At 57.5% G+C, this 25420-nt stretch overlaps 2 protein-coding genes across 17 annotated transcripts in view; one reads left to right on the forward strand and one right to left on the reverse strand.

Moving 5' to 3' along the window:
• DCAF15 (DDB1 and CUL4 associated factor 15) overlaps window positions 1–4880 on the forward strand; it is a 9100-nt gene extending 4220 nt beyond the window's left edge. For 6 of the 9 annotated variants that reach the window (XM_015123111.3, XM_077977726.1, XM_077977732.1 and 3 more), the window contains 7 exons: window positions 2475–2909; window positions 3012–3103; window positions 3196–3324; window positions 3413–3498; window positions 3716–3820; window positions 3893–4008; window positions 4366–4880. In XM_015123111.3, coding sequence (XP_014978597.1) covers window positions 2475–2909; window positions 3012–3103; window positions 3196–3324; window positions 3413–3498; window positions 3716–3820; window positions 3893–4008; window positions 4366–4421 — 1019 coding nt within the window. In that variant the 3' untranslated portion in view covers window positions 4422–4880. The remainder of the gene's footprint in view (window positions 1–2474; window positions 2910–3011; window positions 3104–3195; window positions 3325–3412; window positions 3499–3715; window positions 3821–3892; window positions 4009–4365) is intronic. The other 3 variants (XM_077977728.1, XM_077977727.1, XM_077977731.1) reach the window with 3 other exon arrangements.
• Window positions 4881–4962: 82 nt separating this feature from the next.
• The window catches only part of RFX1 (regulatory factor X1), a 47062-nt gene continuing 26604 nt past the window's right edge, over window positions 4963–25420 (reverse strand). For 3 of the 8 annotated variants that reach the window (XM_077977557.1, XM_015123108.3, XM_077977556.1), the window contains 16 exons: window positions 24531–24626; window positions 23834–24163; window positions 23060–23154; window positions 17127–17511; window positions 14122–14303; window positions 12931–13050; window positions 12721–12836; window positions 10441–10559; window positions 10229–10338; window positions 9377–9528; window positions 9200–9297; window positions 7285–7434; window positions 6970–7178; window positions 6543–6696; window positions 6418–6463; window positions 4963–6289 (listed from right to left, as the gene is read on the reverse strand). In XM_077977557.1, coding sequence (XP_077833683.1) covers window positions 6120–6289; window positions 6418–6463; window positions 6543–6696; window positions 6970–7178; window positions 7285–7434; window positions 9200–9297; window positions 9377–9528; window positions 10229–10338; window positions 10441–10559; window positions 12721–12836; window positions 12931–13050; window positions 14122–14303; window positions 17127–17511; window positions 23060–23154; window positions 23834–24163; window positions 24531–24626 — 2532 coding nt within the window. In that variant the 3' untranslated portion in view covers window positions 4963–6119. Of the gene's footprint in view, window positions 6314–6417; window positions 6464–6517; window positions 6697–6969; window positions 7179–7284; window positions 7435–9199; window positions 9298–9376; window positions 9529–10228; window positions 10339–10440; window positions 10560–12720; window positions 12837–12930; window positions 13051–14121; window positions 14304–17126; window positions 17512–23059; window positions 23155–23833; window positions 24164–24530; window positions 24627–25420 lie in introns of all 8 variants that reach the window. The other 5 variants (XM_077977559.1, XM_015123110.3, XM_077977560.1 and 2 more) reach the window with 3 other exon arrangements.

Here is a 25420-nt window from a genome sequence, read left to right on the forward strand (position 1 = left end):
TGCCAGGGGCTGAGATGTCCCATATCTGCTTTGTCCACCATGGCTGCCTCCAGGAGCCACTTAGAATGTGGCTCATGTGACTGAGGAACTGAGCTTGTGATACTTTTTTTTTTTCCACTGGAGTCCAGTGGTGCGATCTCGGCTCACTGCAACCTCTGTCTCCCAGGCTCAAGCAATTCTCCTCTCTCAGCCTCCTGAGAAGCTGGGACTACAGGCCTGTGCCATCACACCCAGCTAATTTTTGTGTTTTTAGTAGAGACGGGATTTCACCATGTTGATCAGGCTGGTCTCAAAACTCCTGACCTCAAGTGATCCACTCACCTTAGCCTCCTAAAGTGCTGGGATGGCAGGCATGAGCCACCGCACCTGGCCTGTGATGGATTTAATTGTAGTTGTTTTAAGCTGAAATAGCCACAGGTGGCTAGCTGGATGGGGAAGCGCCCCTTTCTCTTAAGAAGAGAACTGCTAATGTGACATTTCGGGGCGTGGTTAGTGGGCAGGCACTTGCCTTATATGTTTGATGTCGGAAAGATGCCAGTGAAAATCACAAGATGTCCCTTGACAGTGACAAACGTCAGGAGGCTGGATCATGCCACCGGCTGGCAGCAACGGGAGGGAGGGGGCCCCGGGGCCATTTGGCAACAGAATTGTGACTATGACTGACCCAGCTGCCCTGTGCCCAGGTCTTTTCCTCTGGCAGGGTCTCACTGGGTCCCTATGTCCCAAGGCTGCTGACGGGGAGCTGGGGGCCACCTGAAGAACCCTCCCTGGGGATTGGGGAGTGAGTTAGGAGGAGTCGGGGGGTTGGGGGCATCTGTGGAGCACCAGTGAAGGCCCCTGCGTTGGCATCCGTGGAGCATGTGTCAGAGATGTGTGCACATGTGGGGGGTGAAACACAAGGAATCTATAACTGGAACCACTTAATATAAATTAAAAAGACGTTTTAGGCCAGGCGCAGTGGCTTACGCCTGTAATCCCAGCACTTTGGGAGGCCAGGGCAGGCGGATCACATGAGGTCAGGGAGTTCAAGACCAGTGTGGCCAACATGGTGAAACCCCATCTTTACTAAAAATACAAGAATTAGCTGGGCATGATGGTGCATGCTTCTAATTCCAGCTACTCAGGAGGCTGAGGCAGGAGAATTGCTTGAACCCAGGAGGCGGAGGTTGCGGTGAGCCAAGATTGTGCCAATGTACTCCAGCCTGGGAGACAGCAAGACTCCATCTCCAAAACAAAAGACATTTTAATTTTACAAGAACTCAGATACAAAGACGTCCATTATCCCCATGGAAGTGGTTGTCCCTGGGGGCAGTCGGGGAACGGGCAGGATTAAATGTATATAACTCAGCCCACAAATAAGCCAGGGGCCAGGGCACTTTTGTCCCCAGACATATCTGGGGACTTCTGTCCTCACCCCCCCAATCTATACCAGGAAGGGTGAGGCACTGTCCTTTGCTGAGGCTCGGCCACTCGGTCATTGGCCATGAACCCCCCAACTTGTGAGGGTTGATGCAGTTCTGCCCTTTCGGCTGTGGGTCCTGTTAGGAACAACCACAGCGGACAATCAGCTCTGCGCCAGCCCAGGGAAAGGGCGTGGTCATCAGTGGGAGGTGCTGACACAGAGGGGTGCTTTCTTCCTTGGCCATTGTCACCTGTTCCCCGCCCTGTCGTGGAAGGGCTGTCACGGTGGTGGAGGGGAGCCCGGACTTGATTTATCTCAGATGTGACCTTGGGCAAGTTCATCTCTGAGCTGCATTTTGGGGGATGCGGCCCTTCTCTGGGGGTTACTTGTAGGAGGCTCAGAGGAAACCTGGGATGGGGCCCAGCCACAGGGCTGCTCAGTGAATATGTTGGGGTTCTCCATGTGTTGCCCGCATTCCTTGGGGGAGTCATCTCTAGGCAGGCAGAGACAGAGGCCCCGATTCGATGAAGTGTGCCCGCAGCAGTCTGGCTTGTGTCAGGAAGGACCCAGGAGGGCCTTGCCTTAGGACTTCCATATCAGAGAAACGCCAGTGAAAATCACAAGATGTCCCTCGACAGAGTGGCAGATGTTAGGAGGCTGGATGCTACTGTAGTGAACGCTCTACACTGTAGAGTGTCGGCTCCTAGTTCACTCCTGTGTCCTCAGCGTGGGGCACTCAGTAGACAGCTTAAGAAAGGGGTTTGAATGAACGTGAACGTCTGCACGCGTGTGTGCGTGTGTGCGTGTGTGCGTGGTGTGCGTGGTGTGCGTGGTGTGCGTGGTGTGCGTGTGTGCGTGGTGTGCGTGGTGTGCGTGTGTGCGTGGTGTGCGTGGTGTGCGTGGTGTGCATGCGCAGAAAGGTCTTTTCCCTTCTGGGGGTTTCAGACTGATCTCAGCATAGCCAAGTCTAGAAGTGTCTCCTCAAGGTGGGTTTCTGAAAACCCCTGAGGACACTGAGCAAGGCTGGGAGCACCCCAGACTGACACTTGTCCACACCCATCTCTTCTTCCAGGTGACAGGAGTTTCTGCCAAATCCTGTATGACCACAGCACCTGCCCCCCGGCGCCCGCCAGCCCCCCTGAGCCCCAGAGCCCAGAGCTGCCCCCTGCCCTCCCCAGCTTCTGCCCTGAGGCGGCCCCAGCCCGTTCCTCTGGGTCTCCTGAGCCCTCGCCCGCCATTGCCAAAGCCAAGGAGTTTGTGGCTGACATCTTCCGCCGGGCCAAAGAGGCCAAGGGCGGAGCCCCTGAGGAAGCCCGCCCTGCCCTGTGCCCAGGACCCTCTGGCAGCCGCTGCCGTGCGCACTCTGAGCCCTTAGCCCTGTGTGGAGAGGCAGCACCCCGGGACAGCCCCCCTGCCTCGGAGGCGCCTGCCCCCGAGCCTGGCTACATCAACTACACCAAGCTGTACTACGTGCTGGAGTCCGGAGAGGGGACGGAGCCGGAGGATGGTGAGCGGGGGGCAGGCATGTGGCAGGGCCTGGGATGGGGAAGCCAACCCAGATGGAGCCCCTGTCCTCCCTCCACCCCATCCCCACTTCCTGCCTCCCCAGAGTTCGAGGACGACAAGATCTCCCTGCCCTTCGTGGTGACTGATCTTCGTGGCCGCAACTTGCGGCCCATGCGGGAGCGGACTGCTGTCCAGGTGGGTGCGGGCGTGGGCGGGCTGAGGGCAGTCCCGGGAAGCTGCTGAGGGGCAGTTGGCACCGTCCTCTGCGCCTGCGCACTCGCCCGCAGGGCCAGTACCTGACAGTGGAGCAGCTCACACTGGACTTCGAATATGTCATCAATGAGGTCATCCGCCACGACGCTACCTGGGGCCACCAGTTCTGTTCTTTCAGCGACTATGACATTGTCATTCTAGAGGTGGGCCCAGGGTGGGCAGGGTGGGCCCAGGGCTCCCTGTACTCTGGAGTCGCCCTCAGCAGCTGGCATCATCCACCCCCAACCCCAGGTCTGCCCGGAAACCAACCAGGTCCTCATCAACATTGGCCTGCTGCTCTTGGCCTTCCCGTCCCCCACTGAGGAGGGTCAGCTCCGGTGAGCACGGGGACCCTGTCCTCCCTGTCCACTAGGGGGGCCGCTGGCAGACACTTCAGGGTGGGGGCGTGGGGATGTGAGAAGGCGCTCCCTGTGCCACAACCTGGCTGGGCCCCTCCGTGGCTTCTCCAAAGACAAAAGCCCCTCAGGGTAGTGTGGGGCCTGGTTCAGGAGCCCGGCTGTCCCAGCGCTTGTCCTGTGGCCCTCTCCACTGCAGACCAAAGACCTATCACACCAGCCTCAAGGTGGCATGGGACCTCAACACAGGCATCTTCGAGACAGTCAGTGTAGGCGACCTGACTGAGGTCAAAGGGCAGACCAGGTGAGGCAGGGCTGGAGGGCAGGGTCGGGGGCGGCTGAGGCGATGAGAGCCACTCACCCCCTGGCCCCACAGCGGCAGTGTCTGGAGCTCCTACCGCAAGAGCTGCGTGGACATGGTCATGAAGTGGCTGGTGCCTGAGAGCAGCGGCCGCTACGTCAACAGGATGACCAATGAGGCGCTCCACAAAGGTGGGGGTCGGTGACCCCGTGATGGTCAGGGTCCCCAGGGTCACTTGTCCTCACCCAGGCGCTGATTCCTGAGCGCTGATGAAATGGGTGGGAAGGCTGGTAAGGAGAGGGCTGCCCAGGCCAGGCCCAGCTTGGCAGCCCTGAAGGTGTGGGGCCTGGGAGCCTCCCGCCAGACTGGTCCGTCACTCGTTCACACTACAGACATTTATTGAGTAGCTGCAGGCGAGAGGCAGAGGGCAACTCAGCAGGGTTCTTGCCTTCTGGAACCTTCTGGGCCAGAAGGAAGTCAGGTGGGGAGTGCGGCCACAGGGCTGGGCAGGCAGGGGCTCCATGCTTTGTCCCCACCTGTCCCTGTAGGGTGCTCCCTGAAGGTTCTGGCAGACAGCGAGCGATACACGTGGATCGTGCTGTGAGGGCCGGGCCGCCCCGGACACTGACTCCAACTACCTCCGCGGCCTGGGACCGGCCGCCTCCCTGGGGTGGCCTCTTCCTGGCCGGCTGGCCCACAGACTGATGACCGGCACTAGTGTTAGGCTGCGGAACCGGGCTGGGCAAGGCAGCCCCTGGTGGCCCGAGGGTCTGGACGCTTTTTATTTATGCCTATTTAAGTTGTGAAGGGGGCAGAGAGAGGGCGCCCCCTGCCCCACCAGCCTGAGCGCCCTGCCTTCACTCCGAGCTGGGCATGGGCCTGGTCCCTTGTGCATTTGCCCCTTTCTTTGGCTACAGCTGTGGACGTTGCCCTCGGGGAGGTCGAATGGACCCTGTTCCCCCTGCCCTGCCCGCCCCCAGCCTCCCCACCCAGGCTGGCAACCTCCTGGCCATCCCCACTCCGTTCTTCTTCATGTAATAAATGTTTTAATTTCTGAACCTCATTGAGGTCCCGTTACTGCAGCTCGGGGCCCAGCTGGAGCCCCCGCCCCAAGGCCCCCACCAAGGCCCGGCGAGTCAGCAGTAGGCAAATATCACAGCGGAATTTATTGTTTTAAGAAAGACTACAAAAAGGTAGAAAACAGCTCGGCACACTAGACTACCACACGTGTGGACACTTTCACCGCCGGGAGAGGGAGCCCCGTGGGCACGGGGACTGGGCAGGCCGCCCCAAAAGCTGTAGCACGCGGAGCACACAAAATAGTGATTTTTATACAATAGGTCAGATTTCCATTTTTTTTTTCTTTTTCTTGCCATAAACATCTATCTCACAGGCTGAAAACACTGAGAAAACTGGAACAGATAAGGCCATGATGGTTGGAAAAAAACCCAACAAGTTACCAACTCCGCTCGGGCGGCGCTCACGAATCGCACAATAGTCATGGGGTGGGGGTCGCACGGCACGGAGGAGAAGCACAGTCTCCGGGAAGATAGGGGCACAGAAAAGGTTCCATTACAAACCAGCGGCGGAGGGGGGGCGCGGGGGCTGGGGTCTGTGGGCACTCCCCGGCCCCGCGGCCCGCTGCTCTTTGGAAGCTGGAGGCCGTGCCCCCTGCCGCCCTCCCCACAGCCGGGCCGGGCAGTGCCCCCTTCTCGGGCTTGGGGGCAAGGGAGGGCCCAGCGGAGAAGATGCGACACCCACGGCTTTAATTGCACTTAATACCAAGAAGGGGAAGCAGTGGGGTTGCTGGGGGTAGGGGGTCCCGGGGCTGCTGCTGACAGTGGGGAGTCCCCAGGTGACGCCCACCTGCGCCGGCCCAGGGCTCAGGGCTGGGCCCAGGACAGGCTGTGCAAAGCCAGCGAGCTGAATAAGTTAACAGTTCCGCACGGGAGGGGGCCTGCCTGCCTGCCCCCTGCGGTGGTGGGAGGACGGGGCTGGGGTGAAGATGCTGCGGCCTGGGAGGGGGGCGGCCAAGGGGCCGAGCTGGATGCCCCACGGGGCACCTGGGCACGCGGCGGGTTCCTTAAGGCACGTCTTTTGTGTCAGAGTTTGCAGCTGCGGCTCCGCCCAGCCCACTGATTGTGCCGGCCCCGTAGGGTAGGAGGGTCCCGGCCTTCCCTGTCTCGGAGGCCCCCTCCCTGCCCTGGCTGAGGCTGGAGCGGTGACCACGAAGCCACAGAAGCTGTGAGGGACCCTGGCGTGAAGGGATGGCGGGGGCGGGTGGGGCGGGGAGGCCAAGGGCTTAGCTGGAGGGCAGTGCCTGCACGAAGAGGCCGCGCGCGTCAGTCCGCGCCAGCTTGGCCGGCGGCTCCAGGGTCTCTGGGCCCAGCGCGGGTGACTCGCCGCCAGCCGCCAGTGAGATGTCCTGCGGCAGCTCGTCCTCGCTCTCCTCCTCCTCTTCCTCCTCCTCGTCTGGGACACAGGGGCCAAGTCAGGCTGGGGCGGGGTGGCAACACCCCTGGGTTCCTCCTCCTCCCCAGCCCCTCCATTGTCCGCCACCCCCGGGACCCGCGCCCTGGGTGGGAACACGCCTCACCTACCTTTGTCGGGGTCCAGGGGGTTCAGGGAGGTGGCCAGATTGGCGAACTGGAGGAAGGAGAAGAAAATGGGTGAGGGTCCGCCGCCTGGCGCCCCGCCCGCGCCCCCAGTGGCCCGCTGCGCGCACCTCGCCCATGACGGCGATGGGGGTCTCGCCCTTGGCCTGGGCTACGCGGTGCTCGATCAGGTAGTACATGTACTCGTCGTAGAGCAGCCGGATGAGGTGGAAGGAGCCGAAGCTGGCGGCGCTGCGCAGGGTCAGGTCCCGGATCACCATGGAGCTGGGTATGGCGACGTAGAGGAGACCGTCAGGCCCCGTCCGGCCCAACCCCTGGACCCCTCCCCGCTGCGATGTGCCCGGGCCTCGTGCCAGCCCAGCGACTCAGGCTGGATCCCAACACAGCCTTCCCCCGGGCGTGCATGGTACAGAGCCCAGGGTCCCAGCCCGCCCGCCCAGCCTGCAGGCTCGGGTCGTCGTAGAAGAGCAACTGAGCCCCACTGGGGCCCAGGGCCTTCCCTGGTGCAGCCCGGGCCCGATCCCGCCGCACGCGCACCTGTAGAAGGACCACTTGAGAAGGAAGAGCTTGGCGGCCTTGGGGAAGCCGGCGCTGCCCTGGTAGGGCTTGAGCACCTGGCTCACCACGCCGTCCAGCCAGGCCGCCCACTGCTCCAGCGAGTTCTGCTGCTGCAACGTCACCTTGAAGTCCTGCTCCAGCCGCTGCACCACGCGGTCCTCGCAACGGCACACCCACGAGGCCTGCTCCTGGGGCACACCGGGTGGGCGGGCGCCCGGGGCTCAGCCGCCGTCACCCCAGCCTGGCCCGCCCCCCTGGGCTGCCCCTCATTCGCCCGCCCCGCCCCGCACTCACCTGCACGTTGGCGAAGTCCACGCGGTTGAGGTCGCTCAGCATCTGGTTGATCTGCGCGGTGTTCTGCAGCACAGCGCGCGCCGCCTGCGCCAGGTGGTTGAGCGACGTGTAGCGCCGCAGTGTCTGCGCGAAGGCGCCGGCCGCGGCCACCTGCGTGCAGGGATTGGGGGGCTTGCTGCTTCCGAGGAACCCCAGCCCGCCAGCCCTGGCCCCACCCCGAGGCAACCTCCCTCAGCCTGTTTCCTTTTTCCTAAAAAAGGAGGGATGCGCTTCGATACTTTTGTTGGGATACAGAAGGATCGCGACCTTCAAACTTTGGGTGTCCACTCACAAGCGCCCCCCAAAATTCAATTAATTGTATTCTGACCAGGGCACAATATTTTTTAAAATGTATTTTTATTTTTTAAAATAACAGTCGAGACAGGGTCTCGCCAGGTCGCCCAGACTAGTCTCAAACTTCTGGCTTCAAGAGATCCTCCTGCCTTTGCCTCCTGAAGTGTTGGAAGTGAACCACCGTGCCACGAAAGGCCTTTTTTTTTTTTTTTTAAACGAAAGAACACAATAGAAAATATGGAGGGCACTGCGCAGAAAGGGCAAATACTGCTTTGATAAACATGTTTCTTTTTTTTTTTTTTTTTTTTGACACTGAATCTCAATCTATAGCCCAGGCTGGAGTGCAGGGGCGTGATCTCCACTTACTGCAACCTCCGCCTCCTGGGGTCAAGCGATTCTCATGCCTCAACCTCCTGAGTAGCTGTGATCGTAGGCGCACACCACCACGCCAGGCTAATTTTTGTATTTTTTGTATTTTAGCTAAATTTTGTATCTTTAAATATTTTTGTATTTAGAAACAGGGTTTCACCATGTTGGCCAGGCTAGTCTTGAACTCCTGACCTCAAGTGATCCGCCCGCCTCGGCCTCCCAAAGTGCTGGGATTACAGGCATGAGCCACCGCGCCCAGCCTCATTTTCTTTCATCCCCTGGAATCCCAGCTCTGGGAGACCACAGGGGTTTTGTCCATCTCGTTCATTGCTGTGTACTGAGAAGGAGGTTGTGTGAATACATGAATACTGAGTCTTGCTGGTTCTGAAGGGTTGCTCCTGGATCTGGCATCTACTGTCTCCACAGGCCCCAGTCCCTGCCCTGTGCCCAGCGGTGGGTTTTTTTTTTCCCCAACCACATCCCATCAAATTCCTCACAGCTAAGTAGTTAGCGAATGTGCATCTTTTGATGAAAAAGGCAAGTATTATGTTTCCTTATAGATGTTGTTGCTTTTCTTAAAAAGTTTTATCTGTCTCTGCACACCTGAAGCACTTTCTTTTTTTTTTTTTTGACAGAGTCTCACTCTGTCGCCCAGGCTGGAGTGCACTGGTGCGATCTTGGCCTCCCGGGTTCATGCCATTCTGTTGCCTCAGCCTCCCCAGCAGCTCTGACTACAGGCGCATGCCGCCACACCCAGCTAATTTTTTTTTGGGTATTTTTGGTAGAGACGGGGTTTCACCGTGTTAGCCAGGATGGTCTCGATCTCCTGACCTCGTGATCCGCCCGCCTCAACCTCCCAAAGTGCTGGGATTACAGGCTTGAGCCACCGCGCCCGGCCACACATGAAGCACTTTCTAGCAAGGCTGTCTAAAGGGAACTACTGTACGTTTGCAGCTGGTTTTTATTTTTGAAAGATGCTGTGTTGAGCACAGTAACACCACAAAGGGGTTGCATTTCAGCAGTGGGTGCCTGAGGACACTGGTTTATAAAGACAATGCCCAGGGTGCTCCCCGAGGTGGAGAAGGTATCCCCTTCCCTCACAGGCATCATCCGTGGAACAGGTGTGGGGACAAATCTTACCGCCCCTGGGGAGCAGAGGAGACGGGGGGCCTAAGCCCCAGGGACAAGAGAAAGGGACCCCCTGCACCCTCACCTTCACCCGCAGCATCTCCTCGGGGATATTGACCATGGCATGGGTGAGCCAGCTCTCCAGGCTCTTGGCAAAGTTCCGGATCGCTTGGGTCAAGGCACCTGTGGGCGGTGGCGGGGGCCGGTCAGAGCAGGGTGGGGGTATGTGGGGCGGGGGGTGCCGAGCAGGCCAAGCACTCACTGGGGATGGGCCGCAGCACGTCGGGGATGAGGATTTCCACCAGGCCCTGGTACAGCACGTTGTCAGAGTGCTTGGTCCATTGGAGCACGGGCTCGAACTTGGAGAGCAGCACCAGGATGGCTTTGGGCAGTCGCTTCTCGGCCTCATCATGCCTGCGGGCACCCACCCCACCCCGGGTCACTGGGGCACTCTATGGTCCTGCCCCCATTGTCAGAAGGGAACAGGTACCTCCTGTCCCTGACCCAGGGTCACTGGGGTACTCTGTGGTTCTCCCCCAGTGTCAGAAGGCACAGGTACCCCCTTACCCCCACTCCAGGATCACTGGGGCACTCTGTGGTCTTGCCTCCAGTGCCAGAAGACACAGGTACCCCCTTACTCCCACCCAGGGTCACTGGGGCACTCTATGGTCCTGTCCCAAGTGCCAGACAGGCACAGGTATAGCTTGTCCCCAACCCAGGGTCACTGGGGCACTCTGTGGCCCTGCCCCCAGCATCAGACCCCCACCCTCAGCCCAGGGTCAGGTAAGTACCCCCTGCCTCCCGAGGATCCCTGGGGTCCGGCTGGCACAGGCCCGGGGGGTGGGACGGGATCCTACATCCTACCCTGCATACAGGGGGCAAACAAATTCCAGAACCTGCCACTCCAGGGAGGAGATGGTGCCCTGCCCCATGCCTGGGCTTGGTCAGGCACGCCAGCCCCGACTCTGAGTGTCAGGTGGCTATACACACACACTCCACACAGCCAAGGGCATGTGTACCCCATAAACTGCAGGGGACAAACAGGCACCCCAACCCTGGGTGTCAAAATCACCTGAGGTCCCACCCTCCTCCCCGCTTGCCGGGCAGCACTCACACGGCCAGCGGCGGCGCCTCGCTGGGCTGGCTGAGGTTGTACCTCCAGAACGTCTTCCACAGCGTCTCCACCAGGGTGAACTGCAGGTTCACCATGACGTCGACAATGGCCTGTGGCAGAGGCAGATGCTCAGGGAGGCTGGGGGGCAGCATGACCCTCCCAGGCCCGTGGCTGCGTCCCCATTCGCTTGCCTGCCCACCTGGCTGCCCTACCTCACAGTGTTCCCGGTACAGGACCTGGAAGGCTTTGATGTCACCGGGCCCGACGCCCTCAGGCAGCACCTTGCCCTGGAGGTCGAGCTCTGTGAAGTCAGGGAGGCTCCGAGAGGCATCTGCGGGGCCGGGGCGAACCATGAGGCCCTTCATCCCCCATGCCTGCCCACCCTGGGGTCCCAGAGTTGTCCCTTTCCCATAAGAATGGGGTCCCCCAAGTGCTGGTGAGAGACAAGGCTCGGTGGGAGCGAGCGCCTGGCCTGGGCCCAGGATGGGGAGGACTTGAGGGCCCACACTCCTCTGGCAAAGAGGAGAGGAGGGTCTTGTGCCAGCCCCGCCTGTCTGCTGAGTGGCAGCACTGCACCAGCCCTCAGGACGTGGGCCTCTGAGTCCCGGCTGCAACGCAGCACCTACCTGGCAAGGGAATGGGTAGGCCCCCAGGGCACAGTCAGGACCACAGGACGCTGCCCTGAGCCTGAGCACCCCAGGTTGGGGCTAGCCATGGACAGTCGCCCTGGGGATGCCCCTCGACTCTGCCAGAAGTATTGTTCCCCACCCTCCTCTATGTCCCCAGGCACGGACGGGACAAATGGGATGTCCTGGCCTCCACGGCAGGTGAGGAAATGAGCGCCCACATGCTCAGGATCGAGGATGTGTGGCTGGACTATGGGTTCCAAGGGTTTGCTTGTTTACTTAGCATCCTTTGGCCCTGTTTTCATGGATTGTTGTTTACTTTGTTGTTGTTGTTTTTTTTTTTTTTTAAGAGATGGGGTCCTACTATGTTGCCCAGGCTGGTCTCCAACTCCTGGACTCAAGCAGTTCCTCCCACCTCGGCCTCCCAAAGTACTGGGGTTATATACGTGAGCCACCGCATCCGGCCTGTTTTATTTTCCTGAGACAGAGTCTCACTCACTCTGTTGCCCAGGCTGGAGTACAATGGTGCGATCTTGGCTCATTGCAACCTCCGCCTCCCAGGTTTAAGCAATTCTGCTTCAGCCTCCTGAGTAGTTGGGATTACAGGCACCTGCTACCACGCCGGGCTAATTTTGGTATTTTTAGTAGAGATGGGGATTCACCATGTTGACTAGGCTGGTCTTGAACTCTTGACCTCAAGCATTTCCTCTAGCCTCAGCCTCCCAAAGTGCTGGGATTATAGACATGAACCACTGCACCTGGCCTTTTTTTAAAGTTTACTTTTAGAAACACTGGGTACATGCCTGCCTTCTTGGCGAGTGAGTGGTCCTAGCCCTGTGGACACCATGGCTGTGGGATGGCTGGACAGGAAAGCGAGTGGGCCTCACAGGACTCACGAGGTAAGAGGACCTGCCGTCATATCTCCAACAAGTAACCGTGTCCAACTGGGTGGGATTTGAAATCTCATATAGGCCGGGCATGGTGGCTCACACCTGTAATCCCAGAACTTTGGGAGGCTAAGGCGGGAGGATCACTTCAGGTCAGGAGTTCAAGACCAGCCTGGCCAATAAGGTGAAACCCCATCTCTACTAAAAATACTAAAATTAGCCAGGCATGGTGGCTCACGCCTGTAGTTCCAGCGACTCAGGAGGCTGAGGCAGGAGAATCACTTGAACCCAGAAGGCGGAGGTGGCAGTGAGCCAGGATGGTGTCACTGCACTCCAGCCTGGGCGACAGAGAATCTGTCTCAAAAAAAAATCAATAAACAAACACAAAAATAAAGAAAACCTCATGTAGCATAAAGGGGATTCACTGGGGAGCTCAGAACCCCAGAGAAATACTTCGCATTGAAAGAAATGAGAGTCGCCGGGCGCAGTGGCTCAAGCCTGTAATCCCAGCACTTTGGGAGGCCGAGGTGGGCGGATCACGAGGTCAGGAGATCCAGACCATCCTGGCTAACACAGTGAAACCCCGTCTCTACTAAAAAATACAAAAAAACTAGCCAGGCGAGGTGGCGGGCGCCTGTAGTCCCAGCTACTTGGGAGGCTGAGGCAGGAGAACGGCGTGAACCCGGGAGGCGGAGCTTGCAGTGAGCTGAGATCGCGCCACTGTACTTCAGCCTGAGCGACAGAGCGAGACTCCGTCTCAAAAAAAAAAAAAAAGAATCTACCTTGAAGGAGGATTCTGGGGACAGAACTGTCACTGTGGACGGAGACTGTGATGTCTCCCCAACCCCCTGCTGGTCCTCAAGCATCTCCACCAAGCCCTCCCCGGCTCAGAGGCTGCCTGCCGCCATTCGGCTTCGGGAACCATCTGTACGGGGCCGGGGGGCGGTGGCTGGGGAAGCACAGGCCAGGGAGCTCTCACCCAGAAACTGCTGGTACTGCTGCACCTGGGCGCTGATGTCCGACAGCCCCGTGCTCGGCTGCTGCCCCACCGCCACGCCGTTGGTCATGCCTTCCATCTTCTGGATGGGCTTGAGCCTGGAGTAGAATGGGCAAGCGGGCTGGCTGCTGGGGGCCGGCCTGTATGCCCTTCCCGGCCTGCCCTGCCCCGGGCCCGGTCCTGCTCTCCTACCTCTGCTTCTGCGAGAAGGGCTGGCCCCGCATGGCCATATGCTGCTGGTCCTCCATCAGTCGCAACAGGGGTGAGCTGGCCTTGATGCGCAGGCCGTAGTAGTGGTACTTGGAGTTGCCCCTGGGAGGGAGGTGGAGGGGAAGGGCTGCGCTGGGGGTCTGCCGGCTGGCCGGCCATGGAGCGCCTCACAGCACACCCATCTCCTCTCTATTAGGGGAACAGATGGAGAGACGCCTGCCCTGCAGAGCCGGGGGTGCTGCACTGAGGAGGCACAGGGGCTGGGGGTGTTGGGAGAGATCCAGTACTTTGCCCAAGATTATACATAAATGAATGGCTGAACGGCTGAATGAGATGATGCTGAAGCTGGGAACGGGAACCGAGACGTGAGCGGGGTTGAGCCACGGGGGTTGCAAAGGAGAGGAAGAGAGGGATGGGTTCGTGGGATGGCTTCTTGTTCCTTCCCACCTGAATTCACTGACTCACAGGCCCTGATGAAGCACTGACTAGGTGCAACCCCGCATCATCAAGGTACAAGCATTGCAGACGGACCAGAACAACTGAAATAAGTCACGTAAAAGGCACGTGTGGGCTGGGCATGGTGGCTCATGCCTATAATCCTAGCACTTTGGGAGGCCAAGATCACGTGAGGACAGGAGTTCAAGACCAGCCTGGCCAACATAGCAAAACTCTGTCTCTACTAAAAATATTTTTAAAAAATTAGCTGGGCATGGTGGCGCATGCTTGTAATCCCAAGCTACTCAAGAGGCTGAGGCATGAGAATGGCTTGAACCTGTGAGGTGGAGGTTGCAGTGAGTCGAGATTGAGCCACTGCACTCCAGCCTGGGCCACAGAGTGAGACTCTGTCTCCAAAAGAAAAAAAAAAAAAAGGCACGTGTGAAGGTGCTCAATGCTAAAGAGAAAAATAAAGCAGGGTTTGGGGTGTCGGGCGGGGGAGAGGGAGGAGGCTGCAGTTTTAGTTGAGGCAGTCAGGGGACGTGTGAGTAAGGAGGGGTGAGAAACACATGAGGTGGAAGGCACCGCCAGTGCAAAGGCCTGGGGTGGGAGTGAGCCTCGTGGAGGCCGGCGGGGCTGGGCTGGACTGGACTGCCCGAGATGACTTGGAGTTGGGGGTGGGCCTTGGCGTGCCCGCCAATTCCCCAGGGGCTGCTGGGAGTAGATGGACGGCCCTACCTGGTGCCCAGACGGCGGGTTCGCAGGCCCATGAAGACGGAGCGGATGAGCTTGCCGAAGGAGGCGGCGTTGACGGGCTCCAGCTTCTGCTCCTGGCAGTGCAGCAGGTAGTGGCAGTAGAGGGTACTCCGTGGCAGACTCACGCCCTCAGCCGTCTCATAGTTGTCCAGGAGCCACTGGACCTGGGGCCGGAGGCAGATGGGAGAGCACCAGTCAGAGGCGTTTCCGTCACCTCTGAGTGCTGGGGCTGAGTGCCCATATCGACTTCCAGCTGGGATCCTGACAGCCACGCCCACCATAAGTTAGCACATCCTACTGCCATCCTTCCCAGGAACTACATCCCACAGAACTCTCTAGAACTGCACTGTCCAATACAGTTGCTGTGTACAGCTAAATACATTAAGGGCTGGACACGGCTCACCCCTTTAGTTCTAGCACTTTGGGGGGCTAAGGTGGGAGGATCACTTGAGCCCAGCCTGGGCAACATAGGGAGACCCTGTCTCTACCAACGAATTTTTTTAAAAATAAGCTAGTGTTGGCCGGGCGCGGTGGCTCAAGCCTGTAATCCCAGCACTTTGGGAGGCCGAGACGGGCGGATCGTGAGGTCAGGAGATCGAGACCATCCTGGCTAACACGGTGAAACCCCGTCTCTACTAAAAAAATACAAAAAACTAGCTGGGCGAGGTGGCAGGCACCCGTAGTCCCAGCTGCTCGGGAGGCTGAGGCAGGAGAATGGTGTAAACCCGGGAGGCGGGGCTTGCAGTGAGCTGAGATCTGGCCACCGCACTCCAGCCTGGGCGACAGAGGGAGACTCCGTTTCAAAAAAAAAAAAAAAAATTAGCTAGTGTTGTGGTGCACGCCTGCAGTCCCAGGTATTTGGGAGGCTGAGGCAAAAGGATCCCTTCAGCTCAGAAATTCAAGGCTGCAGTCGGCTGTGGTCGAGCCAGTGTACTCCAGCCTGGATAGCAGTGAGACCTTGTCTCAAAAAAAAAAAAAAAAAAATTAGCAGGGCCCAGTGGCTCACGCCTGTAATCCCAGCATTTTGGGAGGCCAAGGCAGGTGGGTGGGTCATGAGATCAGGAGATTGAGGCCAGCCTGGTCAATATTGTGAAACCCCGTCTCTACTAAAAATACAAAAATTAGCTGGGAGTGGTGGTGTGCGCCTGTAGTCCCAGCTGCTTGGGAGGCTGAGACAGGAGAATCGTTTGAACCCGGGAGGCAGAGGTTGCAGTGAGCCAATATCGTACCACTGCACTCCAGCCTGTGCGACAGGCAAGATTCCTTCTTAAAAAAAAAAAAAAATTTGTATTAATTTATGTAGAGTGAAAAAGATCAAATTTCCAAGCTAGGAGTGGTGGCTCACACCTATAATCCCAGCACTTTGGGAGGCCGAGGCGGGTGGATCACCTGAAGTCAGAAGTTAGAGACCAGCCTGGCCAACATGGTGAAACCCTGTCTCTACTAAAAACACAAAAATTAGCCAGGTGTGGTGGTGAGCACCTGTCATCCCAGCTACTCAAGAGGTTGAGGCACAAAAATTGCTTGAACTTGGGAGGTGGGAAGGTTATAGTGAACTGAGATTGCACCACTGCACTCCAATCTGTATGACGAGAGCAAAACTCCATCTTCAAAAAAGAAAAAAAAAGACTAGACTAGAAGCCAGGATACATCATGACCATGAGGGACCACTAGGACCACCCGCGCTGACCCACCCCACAGTCACACAATTGTTGAAGGGCCCGGTTGGGGTTGGAATCCAGGGCTGCCCCACGGACTTCACACAGCCTCTTCTAGGCACAGGGAGGTTCCAGCAGCAGCCTTCCCAATGGTGGAAAAGAACCCTGTTCAGGAAGCTCCCCATGGCAGTGCTGGCTTCTCTCTGCCCTCATTATCTATTCTCTATCATCAATTTTAATCAGAATAGATGGCTGGGAGGATCGCCTGAGGCCAGGATTTCGAGACCAGCCTAGGCAACAGAGTGAGATCCTGTCTCTACAAAAAAAAATTTTAAAAATCGGCCAGGCGTGGTGGCTCACATCTATAATCCCAGCACTTTGGGAGGCCAAGGAGGGTGGATCACGAGGTCAGGAGATCGAGAACATCCTGGCCAACATGGTGAAACCCCGTCTCTACTAAAAATACAAAAATTAGCTGAGCAGAGTGGCGCGCCTGTAGTCCCAGCTACTTGGGAGGCTGGGGCAGGAGAATCGCTTGAACCCAGGAGGTGGAGGTTGCAGTGAGCTGAGATTGCGCCATCGCACTTCAGCCTGGCAACAGAGCGAGACTCCGTCTTAAATAAACAAAAAAATTAGCCAGACACGGTGGTGCACGCCCATAGTCCCAGCTACTTGCGAGGATCACTTGAGCCTGGGAGTTTGAGGCTGCAGTGAGCTACGATTACACCACTGTGCTTCAGCCTGGACAACAGAGCAAAACCCTGTCTCAAAAAAAAAAAGAATAGACAGCACTTTTTTTTTTTGAAACAGAATCTCGCTGTCTCCCAGGCTTGAGTGCAGTGGCGCAGTCTCTGCTCAATGCAACCTCCACCTCCCAAGTTCAAGCAATTCTCGTGCCTCACCCTCCCAAGTAGCTGGGATTACAGGTGCATACTACCATGCCCGGCTAATTTTTGTATTTTTAGTAGAGATGGAGTTTCACCATATCGGTTGGGCTGGTTTTGAACTCCTGACCTCAGGTGATCCACCCATTTCGGTCTCCCAAAGTCCTGGGATTACAGGTGTAAGCCACAGCACCCAGCCAACAATAGACACTTCTGTAGTATTGTTTTAAGAAGTTCATGCCTATCAACTGAGGCCCAGAGAGGCTGAGTAATTTATCTGAGGCCACACAGCATTCAATCCCAGGACATCTGTATATGTGCTCTTCATTGGGGGCCACACAGGCTCCTGCTAATGGTGGTTGGTAACCACTGTCATGGACTGGGCTTCTAGTGCCCACCACCCACCACCACCTGCCTCCTCTGGGGCCCAGGCTGGGGCACTTACCGTGGCTGGCGAGGCACGGGTGGTGTGGGAGTAAGACTGGCTGGCACTGCCCAGCATGTAGCCACCTTGGATCACGTAGGTGCCTGCTCCGCTGCCGCCGCCTCCGGTGCTGCCACTGCCACCCCCGCCACCGCCTCCCCCGCCGCCGCCGCCACCACCACTGCCACCACCTCCGCTGCTGTTGCTGGCCCCAGCCCCAGTGCTGGTGGAGCTGGCGACGACCTGGCTGCCGGACACATACATGGGCATGGAGCCACTGCTGGCCACTGCCTGGGAGGTGGCAGGGGTGCTGACCTGGGCGGCCGTGCCCGCGGCCTCGTAGTAGCTGGTGCTTGCCGTCTGCGTGTACAGCGGCGTCTCAGGGTAGGGGTAGGTGCTGGAACGGCTAGGAAAGAGGTAAAGCCGGGGTAGAGTCAGGGGGATGAGAAATGGGGGGCCAAGGTGCATGACTAGGCAGGAAGGGGGGTACCAGGAGGGGACTGGGGAAGCAGCAGCCCCCCTGCAGCAAGGAGCAGATCCTAGCATTCACCTACAATGGACTGGGTACCATCCTGAGTGCCTGATGGGCAGTATTTCATGTAATCATCAAAGCAGCCAGTCCTCTGGCATTGGAGTCACTTTCCCCACTACGGAAATTAGGAAATCAAAATAGAAGGGTAAGGGAACTCAGCCGGGCATGGTGGCTCCTGCCTGTAATCCCACCACTTTGGAAAGCAGAGGCAGGAGGATCGTTGAAGGCCAGGAGTTCAAGACTAGCCTGGGCCACATAGTGAAAACCCATTTCTACAAAAAATATAAAGATTAGCCAGGCGTGGTGGTGCACACCTGAAATCCCAGCTACTTGGGAGGCTGAGGCAGGAGGATCCCTTGAGGCCAGGAGTTCAAGGCTATAGTGAGCTATAACCATACTACCACTGCACCAAAGCCTGGGTGACAGTGAGACCCTGGCTTTTTATTTTTGTTATCTTATTTATTTATTTACTTATTGAGACAGAGTCTCTCTCTGTCACCGAGGCTAGAGTGCAGTGGCACAATCTTGGCTCACTGCAACCTCCACCTCCTGGGTTCAAGTTATCCTCCCGCCTCGGCCTACCCAGGAGCTGGGAATACAGGGGCACACCACCACACCGGGTTAATTTTTGGGTTTTTTTTTAAGTAAATTCGGGGTTTCACCATGTTGCCCAGGCTGGTCTCGAACTCCTGACCTCAAGTGATAAGCCCGCCTCAGTCTCCCACAGTGCTGGAATTACAGGCATGAGCCACATGCCTGTAACCACACCTGGCTGACCCTGTCTTTTTAATTAAAAAAAAAAAAAAAAAAAACTTAAGGGTTAGGGAACTTGCAATGCTACACATTTCATTAAAAAAATAAATTTGGCAAGTGCTTTGAGTACCTACTGTGTGCTAGGCACTGTTTTACACACTTTGGACACAGCAATGGACAAGAATGAAAAGCCCCGGCCCCTGGAGGAGTTGACGGTCTAGTTGGGGAGACAGGCAAGAAGCCATGTGCAAAGGTAAATGAGAGATCATAACAGAAGGTGATCAGCCAGTGAGTGAAGCAGGAAGGGGGTGGGGCTAAAGAAGGCGACGCTGTGATTGGAGGAGACCATCAGGAAAGCAGATATGTTTCCCCTGAGCCAAGCTACCTATCCCAGGATGGGAAATCCTCTCTCCTTCAGATATCCCGTGATGGGATGGGCACCGGTGACACAGGCTTGAGGCTGCAAATCGTCACAAGCATAAAAACCACCAGGGGTTCAACCTCAAGGGGCTGTTAAATAAAAGATGATGGGGCCGGGCGCGGTGGCTCAAGCCTGTAATCCCAGCACTTTGGAAGGCCGAGACGGGCGGATCACGAGGTCAGGAGATCCAGACCATCCTGGCTAGCACGGTGAAACCCCATCTCTACTAAAAAATACAAAAAACTAGCCGGGCGAGGTGGCGGGCGCCTGTAGTCCCAGCTACTCGGGAGGCTGAGGCAGGAGAATGGCATAAACCTGGGAGGCGAAGCTTGCAGTGAGCTGAGATCCGGCCACTGTACTCCAGCCTGGGCGACAGAGCGAGACTCCGTCTCAAAAAAAAAAAAAAAAAAAAGATGATGGAATCCTACGCAGGGGTGAAAGAGAAGGAGGCAGGGCTCGTCGTCCCGGGAAAGAACAAGCTCCAGAACCTACCACAGGGCAGATAAGAGGCAGAGAAGGGTGGGGACCGTGTGACCGAACAACAGGAAAGAATGCGTTGCATGTGGTATGCATGTCTGTCATCTGTGAGCGTGGAGGGCTCCATCGAGGGGGACAGGCGAGGGGCACCTCTCACCATCTCACTAAACATCATTGGACGTAGTTTTGATCTTTGAACTCTTTCAAAGTACTAGTGATGAAAAACATAGCATTAGGCCAGGTGCAGTGGCTCACACCTGTAATCCCAGCACTTTGGGAGGACGAGGCGGGTGGATCACTTGAGGTCAGGAGTTTGAGACCAGCCTGGCCAACATGGTGAAACCATCTCTACTAAAAATACAAAAATTAGCCAGGCATGGTGGCAGGCACCTGTAGTCCCAGCTACTCAGGGGGCTGAGGCAGGAGGATCACTTGAACCCAGGAGGCGGAGGGTGTAGTGAGCTGAGATTATACCACTGCATTCCAGCCTGGGTGACAGAGTGAAACTCCACCTCAAAAAAAAAAAAAAAAAAAAGAAAAAGAAAAAGGGGGGCAGGTAGGCACAGTGGCTCATACCTGTAATCCCAGCACTTTGGGAGGCCAAGGTGGGTGGATCACCTGAGGTCAGGAGTTCGAGACCAGCCTAGACAACATAATGAAATCCTGTCTTTACTAAAAATACAAAAAAGCCAGGTGTGGTGGTGGGCGTCTGTAATCCCAGCTACTCAGGAGGCTGAGGCAGGAGAATCGCTTGAACCCTGAAGGCAGAGGTTGCAGTGAGCCAAGATTGCACCATTGCACTCCAGCTATGCAACAAGAGGGAAACTCCATCTCAAAAAAAAAAAAAAAAATTAAACATCCAGAAAGACAGCGTGGTCAGTCAAGAGGTAGCCTGACTCAAACTCTGAAGGTGGCAGGGGAGGGAGCCATGCAGGCCCGAGTGGTTGTGGGTGAACAAAGAGAGGGAGTTCACAGTGGAAGGAGATATGGAAGCATGGTCTTTGTCAGATACCAGGTCCAGCTCTCGATCTTTCTGTCCTGCCCTATGTCTACCACACAAAATGACACCAAGAGCACATGACCTGAGCAAGTGCCCCCACTTCTCCAAGGCGGGGGCCACAGCCTGCTCACTCCTGGGCACCCAGCATGCAACGAGTGCCGCAAAAATGTTGCTTCAGTAGATGGTTGCTGAATGACTGAATAAATGAATGCGTGCGGCTCTGGATGTCCCCCAGAACAGGACCAGGGATGGAGGCCCAGAGGCTGTGGCTTTGGTCTGGGTGGGGATAGGGCTGGCAAAGGGTTGGGAACTCGCAGTAATTCACTCAGAAAGAGAGACAGAAGGAGTGGGCAGCTGACAGCAGGAGTGGCCCCCAACAACTTCTTGTAGCAGAAAAATCTGGTAACAACGATGAACTAGGTACAATCACACACACTACGATCACTGAGTGAGGGATTCAGACAGGCAAAGGAGAGACAGCAGAGACGCTACCAGGGATGGAGCAGGAACCCTCGGAAACCAGGCTCCTCTTTGCAATGCCCCGTCTGGCCCCTGCCAGCTTGGCTCAACCGCACAGTGAAAAGATTAGCAGCACTGGAAAGAAACGGATGGAACTGTGAGGTAGCTGGACGCCAGGGACCAAGCCTTACAATTCAGGTGCCTGGATCAGGCCCCTTGGGGTCGGTCACAGCATCATGACTCTAGGACTAAGTCAATCCATGAGCTAACCAATCCCAGCGTTGTCCCCAGAAGAACATGTGGCAGGGACGAATAAAATCACGCAAATGCAAAGAAAACCAAGTGAAACCTCTAGAAACTAAACCAACGGTAACTCTAGTACTGCAGCAATTTCTGTGGAGATGGGAGAGGCAAGGTGGCATGGAGGACCCCCAGTGAGGAGCCAGAGCTGGGACTGAAGCGGGGCCAGGATGTGGCACCTGCCTGACATGGCTCATACACAGGAATGTTAGTGCTGCACCCAGGGAGGGGAAGAAGCCCCCTACGCATCACTGGGTGGGGACTGATGACATCGTGGCTGCTACATCTGTACAGGGGTTATTACACAGCAGCTAAGAGGGTGACCAGGATCCACGAGGACACGTGGGAGAAGAGCCAGGAAAGAAATAAGGTATGGATGGAATGTCCTGCCTCTATTTCTGACCAAAAAAAGCGGGTAGAGGCTGGGCACAGTGGCTCATGCCTATAATCCCAGCACTTTGGGAGGCCAAGAGGGGAGGATCACTTGAGTCCAAGAGTTCGAGGAGATGAGCCTGGGCAACATGGCAAAACCCTATCTCTCTAAAAATAAAAAGTTTAGCTGAGCATGGTCGTGCACACCTGTAGTCCCAGCTACTAGGGAGGCTGAGGTAAGAGGACTGCTTGAGCCCGTGAGCTGCAGTGAGCCCTGATCGTACCACTTCTCTCTGACCTGGGTGACAGAGTGAGACCCTGTCTCAAAAAAAAAAGAAAAAAAGAGACCACTGTGGTGGCTCATGCCTGTTATCCCAGCACTTTGGGAGGTGAGGCGGGTGGATCACGAGGTCAGGAATTCAAGACCAGCCTGACCATCATGGTAAAACCCCATCTCTACTAACAATACAAAAATTAGCTGGGTGTGATGGTGTGTGCCTGTAATCCCAGCTACTTGGGAGGCTGAGGCACGAGAATCGCTTGAACCCAGGAGGCAGAGGTTGCAGTGAGCTGAGATCATGCCACTGCACTCCAGCCTGGCGACAGAGTAAGACTCCGTCTCAAAAAAAAAAAAGAAAAAAAAGGGCCGGGCGCGGTGGCTCAAGCCTGTAATCCCAGCACTTTGGGAGGCCGAGACGGGCGGATCACGAGGTCAGGAGATCGAGACCATCCTGGCTAACACGGTGAAACCCCGTCTCTACTAAAAAATACAAAAAACTAGCCGGGCGAGGTGGCGGGCGCCTGTAGTCCCAGCTACTCGGGAGGCTGAGGCAGGAGAATGGTCTAAACCCGGGAGGCGGAGCTTGCAGTGAGCTGAGATCCGGCCACTGCACTCCAGCCTGGGTGACAGAGCAAGACTCTGTCTCAAAAAAAAAAAAAAAAAAAAAGAAAAGAAAAAAAAGAAAAAGGAAAAAAATGGGTAGAGGGCTAGAGTTTCTGTTCTTAGAATATCTCTGGAAGGAAACAAAGAAACGGGTCACAGCATCCCCTATGGGACAGGGTTGAGAGTCAAATTACTTTTTTTTTTGAGATGGAGTCTTGCTCTGTCGCCCAGGCTGGAGTTGCAGTGGCACGATCTCGGGTCACTGCAACCTCTGCCTCCTGGGTTCAATCAATTCTTCTGCCTCAGCCTACTGAGTAGCTTGAGTTACAGGTGCCTGCTACCACGCCTGGCTAACTTTTGTATTTTTAGTAGAGACAGGGTTTCATCATGTTGGCCAGGCTAGTCTTGAACTCCTGACCTCAAGTGATCCACCCACTTAGGCCTCCCAAAGTGTTGGGATTACAGATGTGAGCTACCGCGCCTGGCCATTTTTTTTTTGGTTAAAAACCAGGCTCATTTGACTCCCAAGCCCCAAGCTACGCCAGGGTGCCTTTTCCAACCTTCGAGGGTCCCTCTGCTTCGCCACTTTTCGTGACTGTGGCGGCCCCTGGGGAGTGCCCACCTGTGTGTCTGTCACCTGAGGCCTTGAAGGCCAGATGGCCTGCTGGGGGCTGGGACTGGGGCCTGGTGTCCTGGGAGCCTGGGGAGGGTCCAGGGCAGACCCGACTCCCTCACCCACCCCTCTCCCTTCACTTACATGGCACTGGCCGTATAGCTGGCATCGCCGCCCTCCACATACTGCACCTGGCTGGAGTACACGTGTGGGACGGGCACCTGCTGGAGCTGCTGCACCTGGGGCAGAGGAAGGGCACGTGGAGGGTCAGGCGTGGGCCAGCTCCTACAGTTCAGCCTCTAAAGGGCTGGTGTCCACCCAGGCTATCCCTGACGCCCAGCTCCCGGACCCCAAGCGTGGCTTCCGGACTCTCAACAAACCTCCCTGGAGGAGGCCAGGGCTGGGGATCAGATCAGGAAAAGCTGTATCAGGAGGAGAAGCCGGGACTCTCGGCTTTGACTGGGGACAGCAAGGGTGGGGCCTGATGGGCAGTGGAGGGGACCCGAGACAGGGTCCTGCAGTGGGCGTGAAGGTTGGACCCCAGGCACAGGGGCAAGACTATCGCTGGAGCCAGAGCGTGGAGCCACAGAAAGGGCCTCAGGGGCGGGGCCTGGAAACAGGGCACAGGATGTGAGGGGCGGAGCCTGGGGCCCCGGTTGGTGGGACAGAACCTGGAATCACTGACAGGGCCTTAGGGGCGGGGCCTGAGTCCCCCAACCTCCATCCCCCCACCCTTGTCTGCAGGGGCGGAGCTGGGACCTGGACTGGGCTTGGGTGGGGAGTCAGAGGCGGGTCCCCAGACCGACCCGTCGGGCGGAGGTGGGGTCTACAGGGCTTGCGGGGCCTGGTGGGCGGCCCAGACCGGGCGCCCCCGCCCCCGCCCGCCCGCTGCCCCCCGCCCGTGCGTCCGCCACCTACTTTGAGGGCCGTGGCGGCCGTGCCGAACACTAGCACCTGGGGGATTCTCTGGATCCTGACCCTCTGGTCGGGGCTGGCTCGGGCCGGGAGCCGGGGCAGTGGCTCGAAGACCACTTTCTGCTGCGGCAGGAGCAGGTGTGGGGGCAGCACGCCCACCAGCTCCACCCACTGCTCGGCGCCCGGCTCGTAATGGGGCGGCGGCGGCTCGGGGCTGCCTAGCTGCGGGGCCTCGCCGCTGCACGCGGGCGGCCGGGGCGGCGGCTCCGGCGGCGGCGTGGGCCGGGGATCTCGCTGCTCTGCCTTCCTAGCGGGAAACTGACTGCCTGAGCTCTGGAGGACAAACAGAGACACTGGGGGGTCAACGGGGGCGGCCGCGGGTGGGGCTCCAGGCCTCCACCCACCGGGTTGCTGAGCGCGCACGCAGCCACCCGAGGCAAGATCCCCGCCGCCCGGGGTCTCGAAGAGGGGTTAGAACTGACCCAGGGCCACGCAAGAAAGAAGCGGGATTTGAATCCAGATCTCTCTTAGCAAAACCTGGACCCTGAGCTGCCAGGGGGCCAGGAAAGAGGAAGGATCTAGGGCAGGGTCTGCAGCTCACTGAGGCGTTTCCCTCCCTGCGGCCTCAGGGGCCTGCACTCCCCAGCCCCAGCCCGGGACCAGCCCCTTTGCCCCTGGGGTAGGAGGGGGAGACACACACCTCTTGAGCCACGTGGACTGGCTGGAGGCCCTGCACGGTCAGCGGCTGCACCGGGCCGGCTTTGGGAGCTTGTGGAGTGGCCTGGACCACAGACCTCTGGGAGGGGAAAGGCAACGTTAAGATGACCATGGCAACGATGGCCGTCAACCCACCCAGCCCCTGCACGGGCGACCTTCTGTAAAGCTCACAGCAGGCCGTAAGCAAGAGGCTGCCGTTTTCCAGCCAAGCAAGGAGGGTGCTGGATCCATTACTAATGGGTACCTACTCACAGGGGCAAAGTGAGGCTCCCAGGAAGCGGCAGGGCTGAGTTGAACCTGGGACTAACTGCGGGGTCTCTGCTCTCCGCCCCCTCTCCCTACAGGGCCCTGAAGCTGTGCCAAGAACCCGCAGGCAAGGCCTTGGGTTATCTTTCGTCCCCACCCCGCCCCCCATGTCAACTGTCTGCCCTCTTCTGTGCTGTGGTGGGGATGCGGGGATTATCCTAGGGGTGCAGAGCCAGGTACAGAGGCTGGTGGAAGAGGGTGCTGAGTGGAGAAGCTGGGGCCTGGACCCAGGTCTGGAGGTTTGGGGGGCTCTAGCGCCAGGCAGGGGAGTATCTGTGAATTCTCTGGGACAGGGTTTCTGTTTACACTTGGGAAAGGGTCCATGGATTTCATCTGTTTTCAAGGGGCTGGGAACCCCTCAACTTCGTTGGTAACAACCAGGTGGCACACAGTCCCAGTGTCTTAACCTGCGCCGGCTCAGGGCTCTGCCTCCTTGCAGAGGCTGGGTGTGGATTTGGGCACTGGGTCCCCTCCCTGAAACCCTGCCCAGAAGGAGCCAGGATGTGGCCTCAGGGCTTCCTTCAGGCAAATGGGCCCAAAGAGGCTCAGGTGGTTTCTCCAAGTGGT

Source organism: Macaca mulatta, chromosome 19 (genome assembly GCF_049350105.2).
Source record: "Macaca mulatta isolate MMU2019108-1 chromosome 19, T2T-MMU8v2.0, whole genome shotgun sequence".
In the NCBI taxonomy this organism is placed as follows: domain Eukaryota; kingdom Metazoa; phylum Chordata; class Mammalia; order Primates; family Cercopithecidae; genus Macaca; species Macaca mulatta.